Here is a 26,600-nt window from a genome sequence, read left to right on the forward strand (position 1 = left end):
GACGACGCTATTTTAAAATGTTGTGAAAATGTAATATTATATATATAAAAAAACATTTTATTTAATATGATAGAGAGTGATGATAATTAAATATATAAAAATAACATAAAAAATAAAATCATAACTAAAATTAAATGAAATGATATATCAGTACAAATAATTAAATGTAATTTAAATTTTCAAGGGATATAGAATTATTAAAAACAAAATTGAAAATACATCACATTTAGCGATAATTTTACAAATATGAAAAAAAAGACTTTTATATATATATATATATATATATATATATATATATATATATATATATATATATATATATATATATATATATATATATATATGATGGTTGTTACCCTGTACCTCAAGGGGTGCAGGGTAACATGGGCGCCTGCACAGCTGGTGCTGTGCTGGCGCCCAGCTAGATGCAGGCGCTCAGCTGACGAAACAACATTTAGTGACGGTTTTTAAGAATCTGTCACCAATAGCGACGGTTTACTATAAACCGTTGCTAAATGTCTAATTTTTTTAAAAAAAATAACCGGATCGACGGTGTTTTAAAAACCGTCGCTAATTGTCCAATTTTTTTAAAGAAAACTGACACAGGGGCGTTCAAAGAATTGAACTCCCCACACCAACGCGCAACACCCATTTGACACCCCATTGTGGTGCTCTTATGGAAGTGATTTTGTATCCATACTGTAGATAAATTGAGATCAAACAACAGAATGCAAAATTTCCAAGATGTGCAGGGTGTTTCATTGTTCGGTAAAATTTGTAAATCTACCTTTTCTATCGGCATTTTGTATTCATCTTTAATATTTTTGTTTGAACTTCAAACAATGGCACAATTGTATAAAAAAAGGTTTCTGTAGGCTGTTAAAGATTTATAGGACACCAACCGAAACCGGATTTTATATCCAACAGCTTCAGTGTTTGATTTTTCAAACACAAGATTTACCTTAAAAATCCTAAATTGGAAATATCTTCGGAATATGAAATTTAGAACTACATTGATTTACCTTTTGATACCGGAATATTTGCCCGCACGAGATCTCCAGATTTACCCCCCTCCATTGTGAGTGGGCGTTGGTGTGGGGAGTTCAATTCTTTGAACGCCCCTGTGTCAGTTTTTTTTTAAAAAAAATTGGACAATTAGCGACGATTTTTAAGACACCGTCGCTATTAGCGATTGGTTTTGACAACCGTCGCTAATTTGAATTATTTAAATTACATTTTATATTTTATGAACGCCCCTCTGTCCGATTATTTTTTTTTTTGAAACTGGCGCCCATGTTACCCTGCACCCAAGGGGTGCAGGGTAACAACCCTCTATATATATATATATATATATATGTGTATATAAAGTGAAGGATCTTTAGCGTATTTCGAAGCTCAAATTTAATTGAAACCGGGGAATAGCCTAATGTTTTCATGTGTAAGGACTCAGGATCGAGTTCCTTTAACCCTCTAGTTTAGGATATTTAAAAAAAAAGAGCTCGAATTTGATCGTTTTAAATATAATTTTATTCAAAAACACTAATTACACCAGTGTTGTTAACATGTAGGTAGAATGTCGATAATTTATAGTTCATCTAGCACCCAAGTTTGATACGAGAGTTCGAATTCAAGACTATATCGTAACAAATCGAACTGAATTCGACATTCAAATATAACAAATAACTCCTCCAACTAAAAAAAATAGGTGGGTAGATGAGTGAATAACATGGTTAAAATAAACTAGAAAGCAAGTGGTAGAAATTCAAGTGCCTCCAGCAACAATCGGAGAAGAGACGTATGTACTAACTTAAGAAGCGCGGATGGCAATCCACACAAAAAATGCTACACAAGAGTCCTTTCGGTACAATGCAAAAAAAAACTATGTGGAGCAATTAGGATCTTGTTCAACCTTGATAACCCTTGTGCTGTAAGATCCACAGAAGCCACATTTGTGATACATCCAATGAAATGGCGCAGTTCCTTTTCTGTCGCAGTCATTGCATAATATATACTGCAAATAGAACTTAATTAATTTTCTTGGTTGTTTATAAAATAAATAAATGGCACGGAATGAATAAAGTAAAAGTACGGGGTTTTCGAAGCTCACTTGACTTCGGTTTCTGTATTCTTCTGGGAGGATCTCAGAAGCCATTAAAGCATCAAGCATGCCAAAATAGACCTGAATAAGAGAAACGATTCTCTCAGTAGACAAAATAAAAGAAGAATAGTTATAGGCCCACAGTTTGGACAGGACGTGTTCCAAAGGAGGTAATTGGATTTGGACCGAAGGATTTCAAGTACGATGAATCATTCAAACTCAACCCAATATCATAAAAAAATGATTCAGTGTAAGTTAATCATTTGAAGAAAGAGCACATCCTTACCGACATGTCTCCCATAGACTTGCTGCATATGGGACAGACGTAACGAGTGCAAGCATATGCCTGTGATGAGGATAAATGTTCAGCATATCTTTAGATAGTTTATATAAGACAAATCAGATTAATACAAAGCAGGTTAACAAACCTGGAAACAAGCAGAATGCATGCAGTGACCACATGGAAGAGCCCTCACAGTTGCACTTGATGTAAATAAAAAATCACAACAAATGGGGCAATTGGTCTCAAGACCTTTCTCTGTGCACTTATGTTCCAGCAGCCTCATTCCCAAGCAACAATTGCAGGTCATGCAATGAAAGAAGTCTATACCAAGCCCTTTTCCAAGGCGGCATAAATTGCATGAAGGACAATGATATACTTCCCTGAATTAATTAAGTTTTAAGGACAAAAAAGTTACAAAAAAGCTCAAATACAAAAGTTTTGTAGTCAATATCTATTTATCTGAGCTCATAAGATAACAAGAACTATACGTGCAGTCTTTATTTCTACATAATCTTGCATATCACAAACTCATGAATGCACTGTCAGATGGATAAAAACAACAATAGAACTCAGGCATAAGAAAAAGTAATGATCATAAAACTTAAGAGAGATTTTAAAGAAGAAGTACAATCTTAACTAAATTCCAAGCCTTTATTTCACAACTGGTGACATGGCAGAGCCATGACACACTTACGTTTTGTCAAATATGTAGCAGCCATTGTATAATCACTAACCTTTCATCATCAAAAAATTTGCAACTACTGCAATAGTATTTGGCCATCAGAAACCCATTGCAAGATGTACTTGTGCAAATTGGTCCAATCGGTTGGATCGTTAGGCATTTCATACACATCATTTCAGATGTTGCCTTCCTGCAAACCGAACAAAACTCAAAGAATTTTCCTAGCATGATTCCCTCAGAACACAACCAATTATCCAAGAGTTACCTATCCATCGAATGATCACTGACTTCATCATGGCAGAATCTGCAGGTAAACAATTTTCCGCAACATGCAGCCCGAAGCTTGCAGTTTCTTTTGTAATGCTCACATCCAAAATTTTTTTTCTCTGGATCACGAAAGGAAGGGGAACAACGAAGAAAGTCTTCACCATCTTGTGCTTCATCACTTTTGGTTTGTGAAATTTTTTGCTGGGAAGCTATCCACCGACTAAATAAAAGATGATAATTGGACTGAGAATTACGCAAAACTATATCAAGAACAGCGAAAAAAAAAAGCAATGTGTGCAACTATATTAATGAACAATACAAACTGTAGCAAACAAAAATATTGATGCTTAATAGAAGAAATAAAAACAATTTGGAAATAAGTCTATATAACAGGAACTAAACATAGATTCCTGTAACTGAACACTACCCGAAAAAGAAACAAATCAAACAGCCAGTATATGGGATGAATACCCAATAATCTGCTAAAAATATAGTAGTTCCTGATTGTGAAACTCAAAGCTATTGACACAGATAATAAATTGAGATCTACCATGAAGCATTGAAATAATAAGCACGTAGAACCTGGTCATTAGATTCTGTATAAGGTAAGCCTTTCTTCTTGGATCAAGGGTTGGATCACGAGAGACTTTCCTAATCTCTGCTTCAAGCTCATTTTGATTCATCCGAAAAATATCTTTCCAGCCAGGCTTAAAATTATAATCACTTAGATCCATGGACTCATGCATCTCGTATTCTGAAAATAGTTTCAAAACATAACGTATGCAAGCTGTTAAAATATGTATCTTGCTAGGAGAAACAAAATTGCCGACTGCATCAAAAAGCACAAGAGGGAAGAGGTTTATGCACCCTAAATACCTTTCGAGATACTATTCTCAGATGTCGGTACCTGTGAGGATTCAGCAGCAGTCCCTTCCCACCATTCATCAAGCCACTCACTGAACATTGTATTCTTGGTGGCATGCTTCCATGTGTCAATCATTCTATTTTGCTCGTCCTGCGTAAGAGCAGATGTTACCCACGGCAACATTGACTGGAGTACCTCTGCTCCTGTTCTACCAATTATGCGGCCAACAAGTTTGTCTTGCTCCTCCACAGAAAAATGTCTGTCAAATAATGGCCAAAGCTCAACCTCTTCACGGATGACATGGTGATCTAAAGTTACTTTAATGGATTTACACATGCCCTGGATCTTGGTTGCCATCTCATTATATTCTCTCAAATTATCAACACATTCAGAAGAACAGGAGAGCTTCTCACTCAAATTCCCAGTCACGTTATTAGCATTCAAATTTTCATTAAGTTGAGAAAGCTTAATTAGGGCGGATGAAATATTCTCAAACAGTTCTTCTTCCTGTTTGTGGTCCAATGTGTAAGAGTGGCTAACATTATGTAGAGTTTCCTTTGACTCCAAAGCAGGGAACACAATATCATCCTCTGCATTACTATGAGCTCTGTATAAGCCCCGCAAAAGACGAAATCTACCACCAAACTGTCTGAGAAAGTTTTCATCACGATCACTAAGTTTCCCAGATTCCACATCTAGAAACTCCAGATCTTTTCGAATTGCTTTATGGAATCTAAAAATATTGTCAATAGGTCGTGTTGTGAACCCAATTTCTGAGGAATTCATTTCTGTTTCCCAGTTGAAAAGACTGGAGTTAAGAGAAGGAGCTGTAGGACTAAATGACAAAGAACGCAGAGATTTTGCTGTGGCAAGGGAACTCATCCCTAGACTACTGCTGTCGACTCCTAAACCAGGAACACAACAAGTTCGGTTATTGTGAAAAGTTTTTTGGGATTCTGTCCCTGAGATATTGCAACCACTGCTTTCCACGAGAGAAATTTTGTTTTCTTGCTTAACAGCCTTCTCACACTTACTTTCTAATCCAAAAGTTGTAGATTCATTAAAGATACTTGAATTCCCACAATCGCCACAAGATTTGACAAAATTATTTTGGGTTTCTGTAAGAGTCCTTGCAGGACAACCACTTTCACTAGAAGACAAACAGTCGCTCTTTGGGTGACCTTTACATGCCCAACCAGAGAACAGAGTAACCAATGCAGTATCTGATGCTGGAGCTGCAGCAATAATATGGTTAAGCAAATGATCAATCATTCACTCACTGTTATATAGATTATTAAAAAACAAAAGGTCCCCAGGGCTGAGAAAAAGGAAGCTGACACAAAACCTGCCATGTTCATGTTGTAAAGGAAACATCGAGCTTCCTCTTCGCTCAGTGATCTGGTCAGCCAAGGTAAGACACATTCAATCAATCTCAACGGCATCACACACAAGCTTTGATACAATAGTTCGCGCTGCCTTTCAGCGCTGAAATACTTCCGAGCAAGAGGAAGAACCTATAATTCAACACAAGTAGTAAAAATATAAAAGCAGAGGAAGCCAGCCTTTGAATACATCGAATAAAATTACAACTTTTGTAATCCCAAAATCAGGTGTTGCAGAATAGCACTCCAGATTTTAGATCTTTAGCACTTGCTTATATACAAATAAAAATTGCTTTCTTGATCAGGGACATCGGCAGTTCAAATATGATACCACTAAAACTAAGGCCAATTCAGAAATTAACAAATGGAATAGGTCCCATCACGCACCTGGGTTTCTTCATTGTGACAATGGTTTTTAATTGTCTCCATTATATGATCTGCTTGTGAGCATAATCTAGAGTAAAATTCAGCAGGAGAGTTGGCTCCAGCGCTTTCAATATATTCTATCAAGCATCTGAACTTGTCAAATTCACTCTTTTCTTCTGCATGCTCCTGGACAAAAGACAATTCTGCATCTAGAGCAGGGAATATAACTTTGTCTTCTGCAATACTGCTTTAAAGTTAAGATGAAAGAAAAACAGGTCAAACTTCATCAAAGATTACATGCAGCAAATTGCATAAAATTAGCTTCAACTATAATAGTTAGTGGTTTTGCATGCAACGTATGCAGAAGAGAAGGCGTAACAACAAAGCATTTTGCCCAAAACTATTCTCATGTTGATAAGTAGACCAAAAGAGGCAAACCTTATTCAAGTACTGATGTGAGTAGCGGATGCTTCAACTAACCAAACCCAAAGTAACAGTGTGGGCCCTAAGCAATAAGAACTGACAATTTTTGCTTACACAAAATGTTTTACACCAGTCCCAGCTACTTAACAGTCAAACTCAGATGAAATGTGATTTATTTATTGAATTTCAAAATAAAATAAGGAAAGTCACAACACCGAAGTCAACCTATGAAAAATGCAGACTTCGGCTATAAATTGAAGCCTCCTATTGAAGGCAGATAGATCAGAAAACTCTCCAGTTAACTTTATATCTCTAGCTGCTTCAGCTATGTCATTCAATTCAATTTCGATAGCCTTATGCCAGTGGTATATATCATCTACTGGATGATACAGAGTATTTAATGACAGAATATCACTTTCAGGAGTCTCTGAAGATTCACAAATGCAGTGATTGTTTTCTATTGGAGTATCAGAGCAGCTATTTTGTCTAGGGTCTTCTTCAGAACGTTTACGCTTACTGCTAATCTTTACACCATCCATCCAAGTAAACATAACCTTCAAAAAGAAAAACAAGTACTGGTCAGAAATGTAGACTTAGAAACTGCTTTCTGCTTACATATACCCAAAAGTTAACTAACCTGTTGGAGCAACTTTTCTTGTGGTATTATTTTGTTCAAGCACTGGCGCATATCCTGCCTCTCAACAGGCGAAATAGACGATGAAAGCCACGGTAAAAATTCTGCCATCATATTTACCGGAATACTGCAAAAAAATTGCCACACTAATGATGCCTGCTCTTCAAATGAAAACTTTTCATTGAGCAACGGGAAGACCTGCCACAGGAAAAGAGAGAGAGAGACAAAAGATAAACAAGGGATTTAAAATCCAAAAATCTTCAGCCTAGTCTCCACATTCAGCAGGCTTAAAGTATAGATGCAAATATTTCTTCTAGAAGCACTCTTTAATTGGGTGTATGATATACTGCTTGGAACTTCATATGATAATATGAACATACACTACTTCATCTGACTCATCTCCAGGATCACAAAAAATATTTACTTCTCATTAGCGTGCAGCACTTGAAACATGCCGTTTGTGCTTTTAATATTTTCTCACAAGTATTCCTGTCTTTCTAGAGAACGAGAGTTCTACATCATAAAATGATTAGTTGAGGTCAGCCTAAATATGATTTTTAAAGCTAAATATTGAAATCAATAAGAGGCAAAGCCCTACAAATTTGCTGCTGAAAAAATTATATATTGAGAACCAAACCAAACCATATCTTTATAAACCGTAGAGAAAAAATGGACCAGTGTTGCGATTTCTCAGGACCATCTGTTGGAATTGTAGAGAAGTTGAGGGTGACAAAATCTTAAAAAACACAAAAAGGTGCACACAATTCAATTCACCTCGGCATGCCTCGACCATGGTTTTGAATTTGTTCTTCAATTAATGTAATACCATTTTGACTCTAACTAAGATCGCAAGATATTTGAGTCTGAGTTTTTATAAATGAAACACCAAATTTATTGTTAACAAGATTTCTCACGATAGAACTGTTTATGATCAAAATCTCTAAGAAGCAGTGTGTCCCACATCCCAGAACAAACAAAAGAATCGGATTTGCAGCTCCTAGTACAATGTAGATCAGGGATGCTGCCTCCGTATCACAAGTAGCAGTAGCGGGATAGATTACCAATCATAGAGAACCAAAAGCAATATGCAAGAACCCGAATACAAATCTTCCTGCCTTGCTAAGGTAATCACAATAAACCTTTTTAATCACCTATGTAATGCATGTGATCAACAAACAGACAATTTAAGAATTAAACCTGCTCCTCTTCCTTGGACATGTGCTGAGAAATTGATGTTTGAAGGGCTCCTGTACAAGAGGCTAACTCTCTCCTGTAACTTTCTTCATTTGATGTATCATTGTCCAGCAATGTGAACAGATGATCAAAGAGCATACTTTCCCCCTCATGCTCAAGGGAGTAAGTTCTCGCCACATTCTTCACACGTATATCAAGTGCAGGGAAGATAACCTACAATTTCGAGACTTACTATGGTAGCGGTATGTCTTTGGTATGTCTTTGCTTCTTCGCAATAATAAATAATGGTTGGGAAAAACATTAAGCAATGGAATGTGAGATTTCTACCAACAAATTAAATGTTTCCAATCAACTCTCTAACCAAGTTGATGCCTAAAAATCAATTAAGATCATGTTGCCCAACTTCGCCAAGAAAGTTTTCAGTATAAGTTTGACTGCAAGTTTCACAGGAAATTATTGACGAGTAAAAAAGAATGTAGATGAATTTCGCAAATAATACTTAGCAAACATTTTCAGATGCTGTCTAAAAATAAGAAGGGGAAGTCAGGGAAAAGAGTTGGAATTTTTTTCCCAGATTTAATAAAATCGGGAATGGATAATCCATGAAGTATAACAAAATTACGACAGCATCACTTGCATAAAATGCTAAAAATTTTGTGAGTAGAGCTTAGAGTTCCTCAAAAAAAACATACCATTCCCGAAATTCAGTAAACAAAAACATTTCAGTCAAGCTCCACAAACAGCGTGAACCATCCAATTATAGCTTTACAAAAATGATACATACACTGATACAAGCAGGTACAAACCTCGTCTTCGGCATTGCAGTGGTGCTTATAAATCGACCTTAAGAAATGACACTTATCAATCAACTGCTTGATGTCTCCGCCGCTCCTATTCATGGCCAAAGCCATGGCGGCCCGATGAAGCCCGTCGAGCTCCGCCCGTATAGCCTTATGGAAGAACAAGAAAATCCTAACAGGCGATGAACGCTGCTGCGCCGCCGTCGAGTGCCCATTCTGATCCACCGGCCCCACAGCCATCATGGATACGCTGCCATTCTGTATCCCAGGCGTTGCCATTGCTTTCTCAGTGTCAGTGGATTTCTCAAGGAAACTGGAGGTGCCTTTGTGCTGGACGAATGGGATTGGGAAGCAATTTGTATCTGGACACGAACACCTAAAGGGAATGTCCTTTTAACCAATAATAATAACGAATGATCGATAATAATATATTTATTTATTTTATTTATGGTATGTGTGGTGGATTACAAGTGTTTTATCAATATCTTTGTCTCCTCCCACGTACGATAAATAAATAAATTATAATCATATCATTTTAATATATAAAAATAAATAATCATAATTTATCATTCAATATATATATATATATATATATATATATGTGTATTATTTAATTAGTAGATAAAAAGATTATCCATATTTATTAGATTGATTAGGACACAAGGTAAGAACTCAATCATACGTGGCATATCAGAGAATTTTTAAAACGTGCATGGCACGTGACAGGAGAAGGAAGGTACGTGGCCGTATGAGAAAGTGAAGCCATGATGATTAGGCGGAATCTTAGTAAGTCAAATTGCAATTAGTCCAAAATTAACCTAATTAAGAATGCAAGAGAATTTTTCTTGGTTTGATCAATGTCATTGAAAATTTGTTGGTGGGTAGGTGAACCTTAGGCCATGTGACTTTTAAGAGAACAAACCAATTATATTTTAATTGATAATTTAAGTACAAAATTGCAAAATATTTTTAAAATTGATATCTACATACAGCCGTCAAACCAGCATTAATTAAAATAAACATATTAATTTTCTTAACAAAAACTTGTGTGAGACGGTCTCACGGGTCGTACTTTGTGAGACATATATCCATGAAAAAGTATTACTTTTTATATTAAGATTATTACTTTTTATTGTGAATATCGGTAGGATTGACTCGTCTCACAGTCTCACAAGAGACCTAATATAATTTCTTTTTAATTTTGTTGTATTTGATGTGTTCTGAATAAACTCAAAAACCAATATAACAACCTACAAACTACTTTGATCAGATCAATTATACTGAACAAGCTCTGTATCACATACTCAGACTGATAAAAAAAATTAAACATTTGACCTCTCGTAAAGATTTTATTTCTTTGAATGCACTCTACGAATTTAATCTTTTATAATATAATATTGTTACGACATTAACAATGCATGTTATATTACATAACATAGATGCATGGTTCTCTATTTCATGAACAAAATATTTTTCTTTCATGATTTGATAAATTTAATGTTTTGAAAGTTAATTTTGTAAATATCGACACCCAATTTAATTAGTTGAAGGGAATGAATGGAAAATCAACGCGTAAAAGCTAAGCACAGTAGCATATATTAATTACTATATTAGTATGTAATTATGAAAATAGATTAGATCGTGATTTGAGTAAATAAGAAAACAAAACAACCAAATTGATTGACATTTCAAATTAAAATTAACTACCTCATATAGAATTCGCAAGGATTTCGACGTCAAATTTTGCGAATTCAGAAGAAAATAATTTTTTTTTTTAAAAAAAATGAAGACAATATATATTTAACCCCTCGAACTCCATTGTTTCATCTAAACCATGTTCTCAAATAATATATATAATCATAAATTTAAAAAAAAAAAAAAAAAGAAGAAGAAGAAGAAGAGTTGATGCATGTAGTGCCATGAGTTTTTGTTAGTGGCCAGGTACGTTTTCCACTCTTCCAATATTAAATAGTCGAGTGTGTGTGTGTGTGTTGCTTGTGGTCTGCCCACAATATTCCACAAAATACTTGCCCACGATGCATGTTTACACTGAGTGAATCCTATTGATATACATACCATACAACTTTTCTAATTTTTTTCAATTTCCTTATCGTTCACTCTCATTCATTGTTTCCTACCTTTTTTGGGTGGTTAAATGATTTTCAATCGTGGACATAAAGTGGTTTGATCGAGTGGTCTCTTATCAAGTAAGTGCGATTAATTATTTATAGATAAATGACCCATCAATCCTATCAACGCAGGGTATCTAGCTTTTAGGTCAAGGGGACTCGGGGAAAAAAGTTTGGTCAAGATGATAATAGTTTACTGTATCTAATCAGCGTCCATGAATTGCATATGAATATCTCGTACTGATTTGTAAAGTTGAAAGATTAAGCTGAGATCGGAGATTATGAGTTATGACTAACATCTATCAAGAAATTACTTTTGTTTTTCAGTTTGAGTCTGTCACACGAGATTTGTTAAATACGATTTACATTAAGAATAACATTTAAGTCGAGCTTCATAGAAACTACAATAATTTGGGTTCTTGTAGAAATACGCAATGTAATTAATTATTTAGTGCAAATATGAGTCACACAAACTCTTCGTTCGGAGCGAAGGATTGATTAAATAATATTTTGGCCCAAAAAGGGAAACTATATATCAATTGTGGCTGTTGTTTTTGGTGGATCATTTCACATCTTTTCGAAAATTTGGTAAATGATACGGACTAGTGGAAATCCATTAGGAAATCATATTTTAAAGATTTGGACACAATGCAGGCCAGGCCGGCCATTAGGGAGGCCTATCACCGACTAAATGCCGCCACCACTTTAAATAAATGTCTCCTAAGTTGGAATCCTTGTTTTGTCCATGAATCGGAAAATAGATGCATAATCCAACAATATACTCAAACAATGAGAGATCTTGTTCAAAAAAAAAAAAAAACAACCAATAATATTGTGTTGGATCAATTGTGAGTAATGAATGAAAGAAAATAAGAGTTTTCCCACGTTGAAAAATGAAAGTATAGTTTTCTTTATTAGTTCAAAGTTTGAGCTAAAGTTTGGACCCTAACAGACACCAGAAGTTTTTGGAATGGGAAGACGTTGTTGATAAGTTGAGTCTCGATGAACCGGTCGGCTGTCCTGACCCGGTGCGGTGTGGTGCGATAAGATCTCTTGACCGTGTTAATTTATTTGGAAAATAATTTTTATTTGAAATAAAGATTACACCCATTGGAAAACTCTGTATTCCTTCCGAACCAGTGCATCCGGAGTTATTTTATTCACACACAGTGCAATAATAAAATATCAATCTATTTTTTTTTAAAAAATTAGATAATGTATCCAGAAATGTGAAGCTTAGAACCTCACGTGATATGGAAATTACAGCTAAAAGCCCATCAAATCAAACTCCCATAAATTTTTTAGAATTCGCAATAAAAATCACAACAGCACTACTTGCAAGTTGCAACTCGTTTTGCTTCCGCTTGTTCGAATTCAGGTGAAGCCCAACCCAATCTGTTTACGATATAAGAGGGGGTAAAGCCCAATGCTTGATGACCGTGAATCTACAGTTTTGAGGCTTATCTTTCTGTTTGCTTACTTACTTTAAGGGATAGTATGCAATGCCACTTTCTGTCAGTTGTTTAATTCCCTGTTTCGGGCCTGTTCTCTAATTTTTGCCAAATTTTCAATGATTTTTTGACCAAGGATTTTAGTCTCTGTGTATATTGTTTAGTCTGATGAAGAATTTTGTTAAAAGGACTATATCTAGGTGGAGGCTGTCCTGCAATTCATACCCATTTGCTCTGTTTATGAGTTTTTATATTTGCATTTGAATCAAATTTAAAACTATTACGACAAAATGTAGTAGGGTACGAGTAAACATGCAAAAGGTGAAAATTTTCATGTGAACGGGGGAAGTATAATTTTTTGCATTTGTATCGTGAAGCAGAAGCTGGAATCAAACAAATATTGATTCTTTATAAAAATTTACTTGATTAGTGGATTTTATTAATTTTTGGATTAATTTGGTTAGTCTATCTTATATATTCTGCACGTTATTTTAATATGCTCGAGATTTATGCAAATTCATTTGCTTTTATGTATTTTGAAACTCAATGTAGTGTGTGTACTCACAATAATTCCTCATAGTATTCTAAAAAAAAGAGTGCTTTGGTATTCTCTTGTTGATTTGTCGATTTGAAATTCATGATAGATGTTATTATGATCAGGTAAGCCTTTTGTAAAAATGGCTTATATATCTGTTTCATATTTCCTCCAACTAACTACTTTGTACATTTTTTATATTGGAAGGAAAATCATTTCTAGTGTTTGAATGAATTCCATCTTTAATCCTTGGCTTCCAGTATATATTTTATGTGTTTATCTTGTCATTACTTATTATGGTGACTTTTATAGTCATTACTTATCATGATGACATTGGCATAAATTTCAGGCCTCTGCCAAGCTGGAGCAACAGGCAAAAAAACCAGCTGCTGCAGAAGATGAGGGCATGGATCCAACGGTATGCCTAGTGTATTATTTTAATTTTTTAGTTGTGTTCTTTTGCGTTTTTGTCTGTCTTGTGTTACCTATATGGTGTTGGAATGGGAATTATTTTGTCTGTATACCGAGATGATCTTGACTGTTTCACTGAATGCAATGTTTGAACTCTTGCAACAATATTTTGAAAATGGACTGTGGTTTCTAATTCTTGCTGCTCAGAAGGAAAGTGGAAATAGACTATCCCTGAATATGTAAAGAGATATGAAAGTTTAAATAGCGGAGATCATCTTGAGGATGTTGAAGAAAAAATAGCTGGTACTAGATATTCTATATGTGATTTATTCCGAGTGCTATGATGGTGTGTTACTTTTGATTGATGTTATAGATGTTTCTTTTGGAAGGGCGGCTTATGAACAAGTGTTCATCATCATCAAAGCTATTCTTTTATGATTTGCATGGTGGTGGGGCTAAAGTTCAAGTTATGGCTGATGCAAGGTAGTTGCATAACTCTTTTTTTTTTTTTTTTACAGAAGCAGTGTGGTGTGGATATGGATCCCTTAATGTGGTAGATCTAACTAATGTCATTTTGATGTGTTATAAGATGTTTCGTTCGACAAAACACAAACATGGTGCTGAATGCTATCATAATCAGCGTGCTATTGTTTGTATTTCTTTCAGCCAATTCCACATATGCGATTACTCGCATTATCTATTATGTGAAAAAAAAATCTATTCATGGAAGATCGGTAAGGAAAAATTTTCATGAGTATCTCCGGATTTGTGTAAGTAAATTAGTTTCATATTTTGATTATGTTTTTTCCTTTATTTTCGAATTCCTGATTCCAGTTTTCTGTTCTACAAAGAATGAAGAAAAGCAGATGAAATTAGACTGCTTGCTATTTTGCTCTTTTAAGCAAAGTTGGAGTAACTCCAACAAGGTAATACTGGTCTGGTTAGGGGATGCTATGACAATAATGCTGGAGAGCCCATGCTGTATTTCTTTTCTTGAATGTGCTTATTTTTGTTTGCTGCAATCACCACTTGTAACTTGCATACTTCTCAGAAAAATATGTTGAGGACGAAAATACATTAATAAAACAGTGTCGTAAGTAAAAAAATATATTACTTTCAGAAAAACTTGATTAAAATTATTTCTTGAAATCTAAACTTTACTTTTATAAGGATGGATTGGCAGGTAAAAACTTTCCTTTTATGGTTTTTTACTTCAGTTCAGCAATTGACGGCACTTCAATACCTGCTGCTTTTTTAAATATGCTGTTCACTCTGTGAGAGAGTTTACATATTTCATTGCCACTTTTAGGCCTTGAAATTTAGGTTTTTGTTGTTTTGTATGGCATACGATGACTGTATTGAGGATAATTAAGCTGTCAACTATTTGTTTCCCGTGGGTGTGATGTGGTCACTGTTATTTTAGGCAGTGTGTATGACTTTTATTGGTATGGTTGCATTGTCCCTTGTGAAATGATTAATTATCTTGGTTTCACATGCACTTTTCCGGTTTCTTCGCGTAATTTTCCCTATCTCAGAAATCTACTCTAATGGTACTTAATTTTGTAGGTAAAAGTATAAGGGGAGAGCTGAGTGTTTTTCCAAAAACATTTGTTGTTCTATCTCATTGTCTACATACGATGACATGACCAAGAATTGGTCCTGGTTATGACAATGCTAAGGCGACAATGGTTTTTTTTTTTATCAGCTGACTGATTACATACATCAGTAATGTGTTGGTAATGTGTCGCTTCACAGATGTTGAATATTTTACTCTGGACAGATGACTGATATTTGGGTCCCAGAGAGTGATAGAAATCTTGAGGCCTATACATTGAAAGATCAGCTATCGAAGATACCCATCGATTTTTTGGACATTCTTATAGTTGGTGTTTTTAAAGTTAACCAACGATGCACCAAATCATACGTGCCTCAGAATCCAGAAACTAGAACTTTGGAATCCAACTAATGCATTACTGGTCTGATGGGTATTTGCATCATATACTTGCTTATTGGAGCAGGAGTCTCTGGTAGACAAGTTAGTGTATAATATGGATGATGAACTACTAGATAGTTCTATAACATAAACACTACTTCTTTCTCCATGGCAGAGCCAGAATTCTCTGGGCTAGGTTATGACTTGATTTTCCTGTCAGCACTTCATAGGACTTACTCTATGACTTATATTTTAGTAAAACCATTTTTTATATCTTTTAATCATCCTTTTCCAGGTTCTTAAACACAGAGCATTCCATCTAAAAGTGGCACATAGACAAACAATGATTCACAATGAACTTTGAGATTGTTATTTGAAACCTTGTAGTCCAAACAATGTATCAACTTATTATCTTTAGTCTAAAATGATGTTTTATTGCTAGCCCAGACCAGGCTATACGCTTTAACTCAAAATTATTCTTGCCTGCTTTTTAATGTTCTTGTTTTAAGGTTGAAACATCCATGATGAACATGATTGCTGGGGGAGCTGCTGCCCGGCCATTCTTGACCCATCACAATGATCTTAACATGAAACTATATATGCGTATTGCACCTGAACTATAATATCTCAAGGAGTTAGTTGTCGGTGGCTTAGACTGCGTTCATGAAATTGGTAAAAATTTAGGAACGAGGGACAAGAACAGGCAAGACAATTCTAAGTTTTGTGAAAGTGATCACTGTAATACATTTGTTTTCTATTATGATTACCCTGTCCACAAAATTTTTGTGATATAAATAAATAATTTTGGTGATCCCATCACTTTTTTACATATTTTATTCTGAAAGTCCTTGTGCAAGCAGTCCATGTTCCGGAATTCCAGATGATAGAAGAATGAAATTTGCCATTCCTTCTTCTAGAAACCTGGAAACACATTTATTTTTTCTACTGTCATAAATTATCTGTCTGGGTTCCTCCTCCATATGCTTAAACTACGATCTGTCAAATAAAGACGTATAGCTTACTATTATATATATATAATTAAGTTTGACTTTGCTCAATGGCTTTTTAAATTTAGTCAAGATTCAAAATTATGAAAAATTTTGCGCATGATTCAACTTGATTTATCACCAAAAACTTGTAAGTCGTTACTTTAATAATTGGATGAAAGAAAGACACAAAAAGGAAGAAAAGAAAAAGGTGACGGAGCAAAATCTAGCCTTGGGATTTCGAATATTTTGTATTGAAGAATGTTGAGTATATTTTCTTTTCTGTCTCCCTCACCAAGGGTTCTCGTACTCAGGGTCCCTGCCGTGTACGAGAACCCTCGAGAGCTTGACGAATACATAAAGCCAACCTGAGATGAAGAGACTCTTACTACCACCACTCTCGTGTACCAGAGCATAGACAAGGACATGTTTCTTTGTATAAATTTTAAAATATACTCCCTCTCCCTCTCCCTCTCCCCCTATCCCTCTCCCTCTCCCGCTCCGCCTGGTTTAAAACAACTAATCTCAAGACACATTCGATTATCTCCAATCTTATACTGCCAGAGAAAAGCAAATTATTCATCAAATTTCTCATTGCCACAACCACACCAAGGTACAAAACACAACACAGAACACCAAAGCTATTACACAGCTCATAATAGCATAACAAATCATCATATATAGAGCATACAACCTAGTACGTACATCACAGCGGGCCAGGATTTGCCAGAGGGATAGCCAAATAATTCGGTTAGCATCTGGGAAATGGTATGCGGCATATTTTGGACACTTTTTTCGCACCAGGGGACTTGATAAACTTCTGGAGGTTGGGATTCTTCATGTACTGGCAGAGGCAAGGCCTCTGTTCCTTTATCTTGGCACAGCATAGATGGCTTGGAGTGGCGGAAGATGCGATTGCACTTGCGCACGGGCTGAGCTGCAGGGGGTTGCAAGTCACTGCACTTGTCACCTCAACTCTCCCAAGCAGTAGCGCAAGTATAGCTGCACAGACTGCAAGATATGTTGCTTTGGTTTTCATGACTGGCAGGCAACTTTTGTGTGGGGGTGAGGGATGGGAGATCTGTGGGAAAACATTTGGGTTGCACCTTAATTTATAGACTTTCGATGTGGTAAAACTTATGCAAATTTACTTGATTTTTAATAAAATTTAATTTTTGAAAATATATTTAATCTAATAATAATACTGTTAAATGGAAACAAAAGGAATTATGGTTGCGCATGCACATACCTCCTTTCTGTGTTATTTGACTTAATGCTACCACTAGTGGAATCATGACTCAAGCTATATTAATGATATTTTTTGACCTATTTTCGGTTATATATCAACGTGGATAATCACTGTTCAGTCTCCATATCGGTTAATTAATTAATTTCTAAATTTTTATTTCAAATAAAAATTAAATTGGTCGATGGATAATAATATATGGTGAAGACTTTATAGGCATAGGCTGTGGTCAAGCTTATGAATCACGAGGTGCAGTAGCATTTTCTCAAGACCCTCATCATACAATTCTAATGGAGGACTTAATCATGCATTCATTGGAAACAAGGAATTTTAATGGGATTTTATTTTTATTTTAAAAAATAAAAATATAACTAGTATTTTCCAAAGGAACATTTTTCCAACCTTGGCTTGCTTTCCTCATTTTATAAATTTATTATCACATGAGAAATTCTAAACCAACAAGGAACAAAATCATTTGATATACTGACGACTTTTCCTTTTTCATTACAGTAGCTTGTCCTATTTCATTAAACTCTAAATTTTCTTTGCTCCTTTAATTTGGTGTATGCTACCTACGTACGTGGAGCTGTAGTGATATATATTTAAACTTGCTGAATCTACATATATATCTAAAACAAACTATCAAGAGGGGAAGACACTAACTCCACCGGCTGCAAGCTAGGACTTGAGGAGGAGGCCAGAAGGCCACCGAATCCATCAAAAAGTGGTCCTGGGACAGGCATCGCCGGCCATTGAAGTAGTTGTAGCAGGAATTCAGAGTCGAGCATACTCCGTGTTACTGAAGAAAACAGCCCATCGCTATTATAGGATAGCCCTGGATGAGTCGAGGGATTAATACCAGGAATGATACTGCCGCAATTTGCCATTAACATTGAATCGGATGAGTGATCCCAAGCACTCTCCCTGACTGGAATTAGTAATCCATCCATCATCATCTGCTGATAACCGAGAACGGCCTTTTGAAGTTGAAGGGTTTTGATGTATTCAATGGCCTTATCCAGAACTGAAGCGGCACTCATCTATTTATACACACAACCCACATTTCCGATCAATTACTGGCTAACAAATCTTTGTAGGGCACGGACTTCGAAAAAGAAGATTAGCTATATTTTAAGAATTAGTCAAATTTTTTATTTTTGTAAAAACGACAATGATTTCAATACAGTAACATGTCAGCTTGGTCCGCCCCTGTTCTTGACTTAGGCTACAATAAAATATTGCACATGCCAGCTTACTGACTTTGTATGAGGAGCCGGGTAGTAATTCTTGAAGGGTTTTCATTCTCTCAGCAATTCGGCTTCTTCGTTTCTGTTCAAATATTGATCAGGAGAAATTTGATTACTTTTCAGTGATATGTAGGTTGATGTAAAAATATTGTGTTTGACTATTTTTTTTTTAAAGTTTATTACAAAATGGTATGCATAAACTGAATAAAATATGATGTAGAAAACTTTATTCTTCTTTCAATTTACTCTTTATAGCAAAATATAAACTACTTTACTCTCACAACTATTTAAAACTAACTATTACATATCCAACATAGAGTAGGTTTGTGAGACGGTCTCATGAATTTTTATCTGTGAGATATGTCAACCTTATTGATATTCACAATAAAAAGTAACCCAAATAAGATATCTGTTTCACAAAATACGATCCGTTATACCGTCTCACACAAATTTTTATCTCCAATATAACCAACTTAAAACTATAATTTGAATGGCTTGAACATAATCATATTGACAATCTACTATAATTTTAGTTTAGTAAGCTGGCAACTTAGCTAGCTCAATTAAAGTTTGAAACCCTTAGGTTTTGTTTTAAGAGATGAATTTTAAATCCATAGATTTTGACTATAATTTTATTGTTTATAATGAAATGATATGTCAAATCTTAAATCCAAATATTACTTATTTACATATTACCAAGACAAAATATAATATATTTCAAATGACACAATTATCAGGTGAATTTGAAATTCATCATAATTAAGATTAAATACTATAAAAATATACGAAGAATGAATTTAAAGTTTATGTCTTGTCTCTCTACACAAAAAAATACATTTAAAATAAATAGATTTGAAATCTATCGATCTAAACGCAATCTTATACTGACCAAAGTTTTGAATTCGATTATAATTGAAAAAAAACCCACAGATATATGTTAATTTGAAGACGTAATATTGATTTTTGTTCAGAGTTTTAAGAATTTGGTTGTTAAAATTTAGAAGCATATATGTCAAACATTCCTTCAGGGTTCATTTAAATGACGCGTGAAAAAATTTAATCCTATGACAAAATATTAATTAAAGCAGCACGTGTCGAAAAACAAACCGTCAATTCTTTAAAGCTCACCCTTTCACACGTGCTACGCTTTTCCAGTTCTTTGCCCTTTCTCTTCTTGTTTCTGGCTTCTCCATATTCGGCCATCGCTGCGGAACCAATGGCGACTTCTTCTGCAGGTGTAAAATGCAGGCTCGAATTTGAATGCTTTCCCATCTGGGTTTCTTCTAAGCTCATGTAAAGCGTCGAATGTTGCGGTGGAGGTGGTTGATTCCATGATAAACCCTGCAATGGAGGTAAACTTGAAGTGGAATCAAAGTCCAAACAACTGCGATGATTCATTTTCGTGGAGAGAGAGAGAGAGGTGAAGAGATCGATGGTTTGATTTGGGCATCTGATTCTCACATCGAGACTTTTCATGCATGCATTTGCAAACTCTCGAATTTGTATATGCGAGTATATATAGAAAATGGCTGCATAGGTTTTCATGATTACCGACTTGGGAAAAAGCGTGGTAGGCCTCCACGTGGCATTTTGGTTTGCATGAGATTTTTTTTTTTTGGAAGTTTGTTTGTTAACCATCCCCAATAATACACGTATTCATAGTAAGCCTCATTATTGGAATTTGGATAACCTTTTCTTTTAAAGGCGAAACGTACAAAACCACCAATTTAAAAAAAGTTTCTGGTGATATCCGGGGAGCGCTTGGGTCATTGGATTATTTTGAGGCTCGAGCTGAGGATGAATCGGAAAAGTTACGGAAGCCAACCAACTCTCTAAGCAGAGACGCAACCAGAAAATATTTTAATCTTGGGTTATGGAGGGAACATTTTTTGAAAACTATTGAGATGAGAACAAACCTGACCTTTGAGCCAACAAAGGTTGTGGAGGAACAACTGGTTTCACGTGAAATTTTCAACCAGTAGGAGACTAGCCTCTTGTTACATTTTGGGAGATGGCATGTGAAAGAAAACCCTCTGGAAATGGACTAACAATTGAGCTAAAAATTGAAAATACAAGGCTAAAATTTTTTTTAAAAAAAAGAAAATCAATCCATATTCTTCGCTAGTCCAAAAATGTAGACTGGGCTGAAGCCCACCCCAGCATTTGGGGTGACTCCGTCCCTGCCTCCAAGGGAAGTGTTTTTTTATAAACCATAACTGGGTTTGCGAGATTTGGGATCGTATCAGATCAACACATAATTAGGTGAACCCGAGCTCTCATCTTCGCCCAGCAGTGCAATAGGACTTAGGATATCAAGGGTCCAGTCCTCGTTCTCACACCACGATCATTTGCCCGAGCACCTCGATACATTTGTCGATTCCAGGGTCTATGGATATGGGATGACATATTTCGAAATCATTGACATGACATTCAGCGCACGTAGGAATGATGTGACTAGACTAAACATAATGTGGGATACCAGATGTGCCATTGTCAGGAGACAGGGCATATGGGCAGTCCAGTCATCTTGCCATAAGTAGTGACCGAGCACCGAAAACAAGTTCATCAATACATTTTCTCCTATAAATACTAAATGTTTATTTGATCCAAAAAGAAGGTATTCAATTAACATTTTATGCACGAGTATCCAATATACATTCTTTATATCGTATTTTCCTTGCGAAAAACACTTGATAAACTTGAACATCAAAGTGATCATGTCAAAAAACTTTCTGACACCCTACTGACATTCTTTACTCCTAAAGTGTACATAATATTCAGCTCAGGTCGACATCATTTTCCATTTTGGAACAAAAAACACACAGAAAAGATTTTCCTATTCAATAATTGTTAGATATATTTATAAAATAAAAAAAGAGCACTTGACACACTAGTGCAAGGTGGTGTTACTTGTCAACAGGGAAAAGCATATGTAGTCTTCTTTGCAATAATATGAATTAAATCGTCATCTCAATCGTGAACTATTCTGGCTCCATGTGCGCAGGTACTACTAACAAATATATATATATATATATATATATATATATATATATATATGTATGTATATATATGTATGTATGTATGTATATGGGAAATGGGAACTGCTTCTTGTTAATAGTTTATTGGAGCACAAAAGTTGGCAGTTAACTCATCCATCGGAGTGAATGCTCGTGTCTATCCGTGATGATTGGTCACAATTCTGTGCGTATAATACGTCATTCGATACATAATCGCAAGCAAGAGCTGTACTTGTCCAATACAAGAATCTTGGATGCCACATCTGTATTCCAGTGTGTACGTGGTACTACGTACGTACGCGTGAGAAATATCATCTTATGATATAATTTTTTTATTTATTTTATCCCATATATATCCCCTTAGTTAGTTTAAAACGGATCAATTGCATCAAATTACTGTTTTAATTCAAAGAATAAATCAATCGAAGGAAGAATATTTTATTCAACCTTTTAGAATATTTAAGCAACTCAAGTGTGTTGCATCCCGATGTATTGTAATAAATTGTTGGAACCATTTAAATATTAGTTTGGTATTACCAACTATTTAAAGTGGATGTCTTGATTTATTATATATGAATATATCATCATATTAATTTTTTTGGCACCATTTAAATGTTTGTTTGGTTTTACCAATCATTTAAAGTGAGAACTTTGATTTAATTTACAAATATATATAGATAATTGATAACATTTATAAGTTTTAGTGTATATTATATATTTATAAGATAATAATATATAAATAATATAAATATGATTATTTAATACATTAGAACCATTTTACTAAATAAATTTCAATAATGTTTATTAATGTTAACTTTATTAGAATACCAAGAGTCAATCACCTAATCTCAACTACTTAAATTAAAATTTGAACAATTAAATATTCAAACAATTAAATACACATTATATTTAACCTAGAATGACTTTGATAATTATAATCAAATTATTACTTCCAACTAATGATTCTTTAATCATAAGAATAATTTAATAAAATATATATCCGAGTAATATCCAACTGATAAATATAATATGCACATGATTAACATTAAATAAAACGTTTTGAGGCATATAAATTCGACAACAATTTTTCCCATTTATAAAAGAAAAGATATACATAAATTTATAATAATCAACATCACTCAAGCCTACAAGTTATAATCCATATCTTGTAATAGAACCTAAGATACATGAGAGTTGAGCCGAGCCTAAAATTTCATATTACCATTAGGACAATACCTCAAAGATATATTTAACCCAAACTTCATACGATTATTAATTTGATAGCTCCAACTGTGAGTGCGTAGCATAACCCAGTTCGAACTCGAGCTCAAACTCAATCTCGAGAAAGTTGCAGCGTAAGAATTTTCTGTGTGTGCGTATATAAAAACCCATTAAAAAAAAAAGCCTAGTCCATATATTATGGGCCCATATAATTGGTCTCAAAATGAAAATATTCGTGGTCCAATAAAGATTTTTTTGCTACATTCCAATTCCCTAATAGCCTTCAACAAATAACATTACCAAAACCTTAAATCTTTCAATTTTTGTTTCATTATTTGGATCACACCGACCCGGTGATAATAAAAACAAAAGAAAAATTACCGATTGAAACTTGTACAAGTACCGAGACTGAACCATATTTTAATTACGAGAGTAATAATGCTCGTAATGATGTCAGTGAATAAGTTGCTGCAAAAAACAAACGACGTTGCTCTTTAAAAGTAAACTTAAGGTCTTGACGTGAAAATAATTTCCATGAGCTGTTCGAGACAATAATGCAGGGCAGCCCTGCACGTTCAAAAAAAAAAAGAAAACAATAGAATAGACAATTGTTACCAAAAAGAGATTGGCCTTTTTTGTGTCACATCTTATTCCCAAAAATTCTTGGTTACGACATACTCTACATCATCATCTGCCACATATTATTTGTCCAATATTTACATCACATTTTCACCATTTATTTATCAGTACTATGAACATTATTTACCTTAAAATTTTAATTGTGGAGGGAGAGTTGTCGGGAATGTGTCCTTGCCAAGTTTTTCATTTAATAATATGTGAAGCATAACTACTGCGAGCGAACATTTTTACTTCTCACGTGTTTTCATCATTCCTTGTAGTCTCAAGAACACCCAAGCTCCCTTCATTCTTTTGCAGATTCAATCATGCTCCTCCTTTTGATCAATGAACACGAAACGCTGATAAAAAAACCGAAAAAACAAATGAAAACAGGATCATGTTCAAAGCCCAAATCTCGTTCCATTTCTAATATAATCTCCAACCTGAACAACCCAACTGAATCAAGAAACACATTCAGTGAAAATCCCAGGAAAATTAACAAGTTCTTTTTGGCAAAACTCAAAGGTCTGGGATGTCAGGAGGCTTCAGTCTCTTCGTCTCCTGCATCGGTGAAACACGCAAGAAACAAGAACCTGGATCGGAGAAAAATATCTTCGAGTAACCGAAGAAATCCTGCAAATGTTGCTGATGTTTCCTACGTCTGCTGCACTCCTCCGGGAGTTGGCATTGTTTCTGATTTTGTACCAAGACGTGGAAACACTACTCGGAGTACTGATCGCCGAAAGGTATTTTTTTTTTGAATTGCATAGGAAAATATTTGATTTCTTTAATGGGAATTATTTTTACTGGAAGTTTAAGAGATTTAACTCAATGTTCTTTTTACGTTAGTATACTCATGTGGGTAAGAGAAATGTGAATGATTCAGATCCGAGATTTCCAGGCAGTGTTATTGGATCCAAACTTGATAAACGCTCTTTGAGAAGAATCGTAGAGGTCTGGCATCGTTTTCTTCCCTTTCTTTCTTTTGGTCATCCGTTACAATAATAAATACTTAAATGAGCCTCCATCTTCACTTGTATATTCACAGATAACTGCGTTTTCGGCAAATGGTTAGAGGATTTTTTCGACTGTAAATGACCACAAACTGGCTAACTCTCATCTCGAGCAACCAATTTGTAGGGATTTCTTGCTTAATAAATGAGAAAATATGACATGTATTAGTAGTAATCCATTTATGTTCAATCAAATCCTCGATCGGAAGCCCAGTCCATTTGATAATTGGCAACCGAGTTACGTACTAATAATTTATGTGTCTTCCATCTATATAATTGAATCTTGGAATGTCTAAATGCATGAAAACATGATATACCTGATGGACATGTAAGCCGAACGAAAGGTAATTTCAAAATTTTAATGCAACACAAGGAGATTGAAATCGAATGAACGCAGATGATGGTGTTTCAAGAAAACTTGCTCTCGGCAAGAAGAATCCACAATGGATCCGATCGATACAAAGATTGGAGACTCGACATTGATGATATGTCATATGAGGTACTTTCAGTTATGCAATTAATAGAATTTAACTAATCGTGGCATCCATAACTGAAGTTAAAATCATTATGCTGCGACTAGGAGCTGCTGGATTTGAGTAATGGGATTGGGAATGTCTGCACTGGTTTAAAACAAGAAGAGATATCTAATTGCTTAAGGAAATTCAAGCCCTCCAGTTCTCAAGACAAAGATTGGAGATGTAGCGTTTGCCAAGTGAGCATTTTCTTTTTAAACTCGAATATTGCAGATGTTATACTTTAGTGTAGTATCAAAGGTTTCTTGCTAAGAAAACCAAGCCCCAGTGGCCAAGCTTATAGGAGATTGCTGGGTATTGGGTTGGCAAACCACAAGATTTCAGACAGCATCCAGCAACATAAAAGATTTTAGTCGATACATCAATCTCGTCTCTTAAATTTAAATTGAAAAAATTAAGCGTGAATCATAACTTGATGAAAACTATGAAACCAGAATTTAGGAAATATTATTTTGTTTGTGCAGGATAAATGCCGTGAGACTGAAGATATTGAAACACTGGAGTGTGGACACCATCATCACTTACAATGCATAAAGCAATGGCTCCTGCAGAAAAATTCATGCCCTGTCTGCAAAGCTGCGGCGATTTAAGCTAACAATTGGTAACGAAGTCGCCACGAGGGTCAGAGACAGGATAACTGGATAAGAGTACCCAGAATAGTGGTTTGGGTATGCAGCTAGAATGGTTGAATGATTAATCTTCTACATTTGTAAGTTTCTCTCTTTTCGATTTTTTCACGTCCATAGAGAACACCACCTGAGTTATTTTCTCCAAGGGACATTTAAATTCGGGTCTATGATCAAAGTTGAGTATCTTACGTAACTAGTATCGAACAAGAAATGTTTTACAACTCGACATACCGAGTGGATAGGCAGCCGAGCAGTTGTGCTACGGGATAAGAGAAAAAAGAAACAAAAAACAGGGTATCACAAAATAGATCCATTTTTTAGTGTACGTAGTACGTGTCACTAGTATACGAAATTACCAATGAGGGAAAGAAACGGATATATGATTTGAAATCAACACAAAAGTAGTAAAAAACACCTATTTTCAAGAATTAAGCACTCGACATATGAGGCTGCAACAGTCAGACCGACATTATACGTAAAACAGCAAATCGAGAGAATTCAGCTTCTAAACGTATAGGATCATGCTTATATGCTACAACCGAAGCAAAAATACATCAATAAAGTGCAGCTTGTGATGTACACACAATGCCTCCATGCCTTGGGAAACAAAAGAAGATACCTTGCTTTTACAGACCTT

At 35.0% G+C, this 26,600-nt stretch overlaps 3 protein-coding genes across 15 annotated transcripts; 2 read left to right on the top strand and 1 right to left on the bottom strand.

The window, feature by feature from the left end:
- Positions 1-1,641: 1,641 nt before the first annotated feature.
- LOC140841057 (zinc finger protein BRUTUS-like) lies at positions 1,642-9,375 on the bottom strand. The gene is made up of 14 exons (XM_073208227.1): positions 9,001-9,375; positions 8,198-8,407; positions 7,004-7,198; positions 6,592-6,920; positions 5,965-6,187; positions 5,541-5,709; positions 4,207-5,430; positions 3,913-4,084; positions 3,329-3,550; positions 3,116-3,253; positions 2,527-2,761; positions 2,385-2,444; positions 2,108-2,179; positions 1,642-2,011 (listed from the first exon to the last, which is right to left on the bottom strand). Exons 1-14 carry the CDS (start codon positions 9,271-9,273, stop codon positions 1,880-1,882), a joined length of 3,654 nt encoding a protein of 1,217 aa, XP_073064328.1. The 5' UTR covers positions 9,274-9,375; the 3' UTR covers positions 1,642-1,879.
- A 3,012-nt stretch (positions 9,376-12,387) lies between these two features.
- On the top strand, positions 12,388-16,261 carry LOC140841066 (uncharacterized). 13 transcript variants are annotated; one of them, XR_012120091.1, is made up of 4 exons: positions 12,388-12,501; positions 13,459-13,527; positions 13,728-13,823; positions 13,910-14,049. XR_012120091.1 is itself a non-coding variant. In XM_073208243.1 (4 exons), the coding sequence occupies exons 1-4, from the start codon at positions 12,887-12,889 to the stop codon at positions 14,272-14,274; spliced, it is 276 nt and encodes a 91-aa protein (XP_073064344.1). In that variant the 5' UTR covers positions 12,567-12,886; the 3' UTR covers positions 14,275-14,285. The 13 variants fall into 13 exon arrangements, 2 of the variants coding, with proteins under 2 accessions (XP_073064344.1, XP_073064338.1); XR_012120099.1 differs by lacking the exon at positions 12,388-12,501 and adding an exon at positions 15,963-16,261 and having other exon boundaries at positions 12,567-13,527; positions 13,910-14,003; XR_012120089.1 differs by lacking the exon at positions 12,388-12,501 and adding an exon at positions 12,567-12,895 and having other exon boundaries at positions 13,910-16,261.
- A 7,744-nt stretch (positions 16,262-24,005) lies between these two features.
- Positions 24,006-26,128, top strand: LOC140841100 (E3 ubiquitin-protein ligase MBR2-like). Its single transcript, XM_073208300.1, has 5 exons — positions 24,006-24,534; positions 24,638-24,742; positions 25,199-25,300; positions 25,382-25,513; positions 25,799-26,128. Exons 1-5 carry the CDS (start codon positions 24,115-24,117, stop codon positions 25,922-25,924), a joined length of 885 nt encoding a protein of 294 aa, XP_073064401.1. The 5' UTR covers positions 24,006-24,114; the 3' UTR covers positions 25,925-26,128.
- The last annotated feature ends 472 nt before the right edge of the window (positions 26,129-26,600 follow it).

The sequence above is a fragment of the Primulina eburnea genome, chromosome 1 (assembly GCF_022965805.1).
Source record: "Primulina eburnea isolate SZY01 chromosome 1, ASM2296580v1, whole genome shotgun sequence".
Taxonomy (NCBI): domain Eukaryota; kingdom Viridiplantae; phylum Streptophyta; class Magnoliopsida; order Lamiales; family Gesneriaceae; genus Primulina; species Primulina eburnea.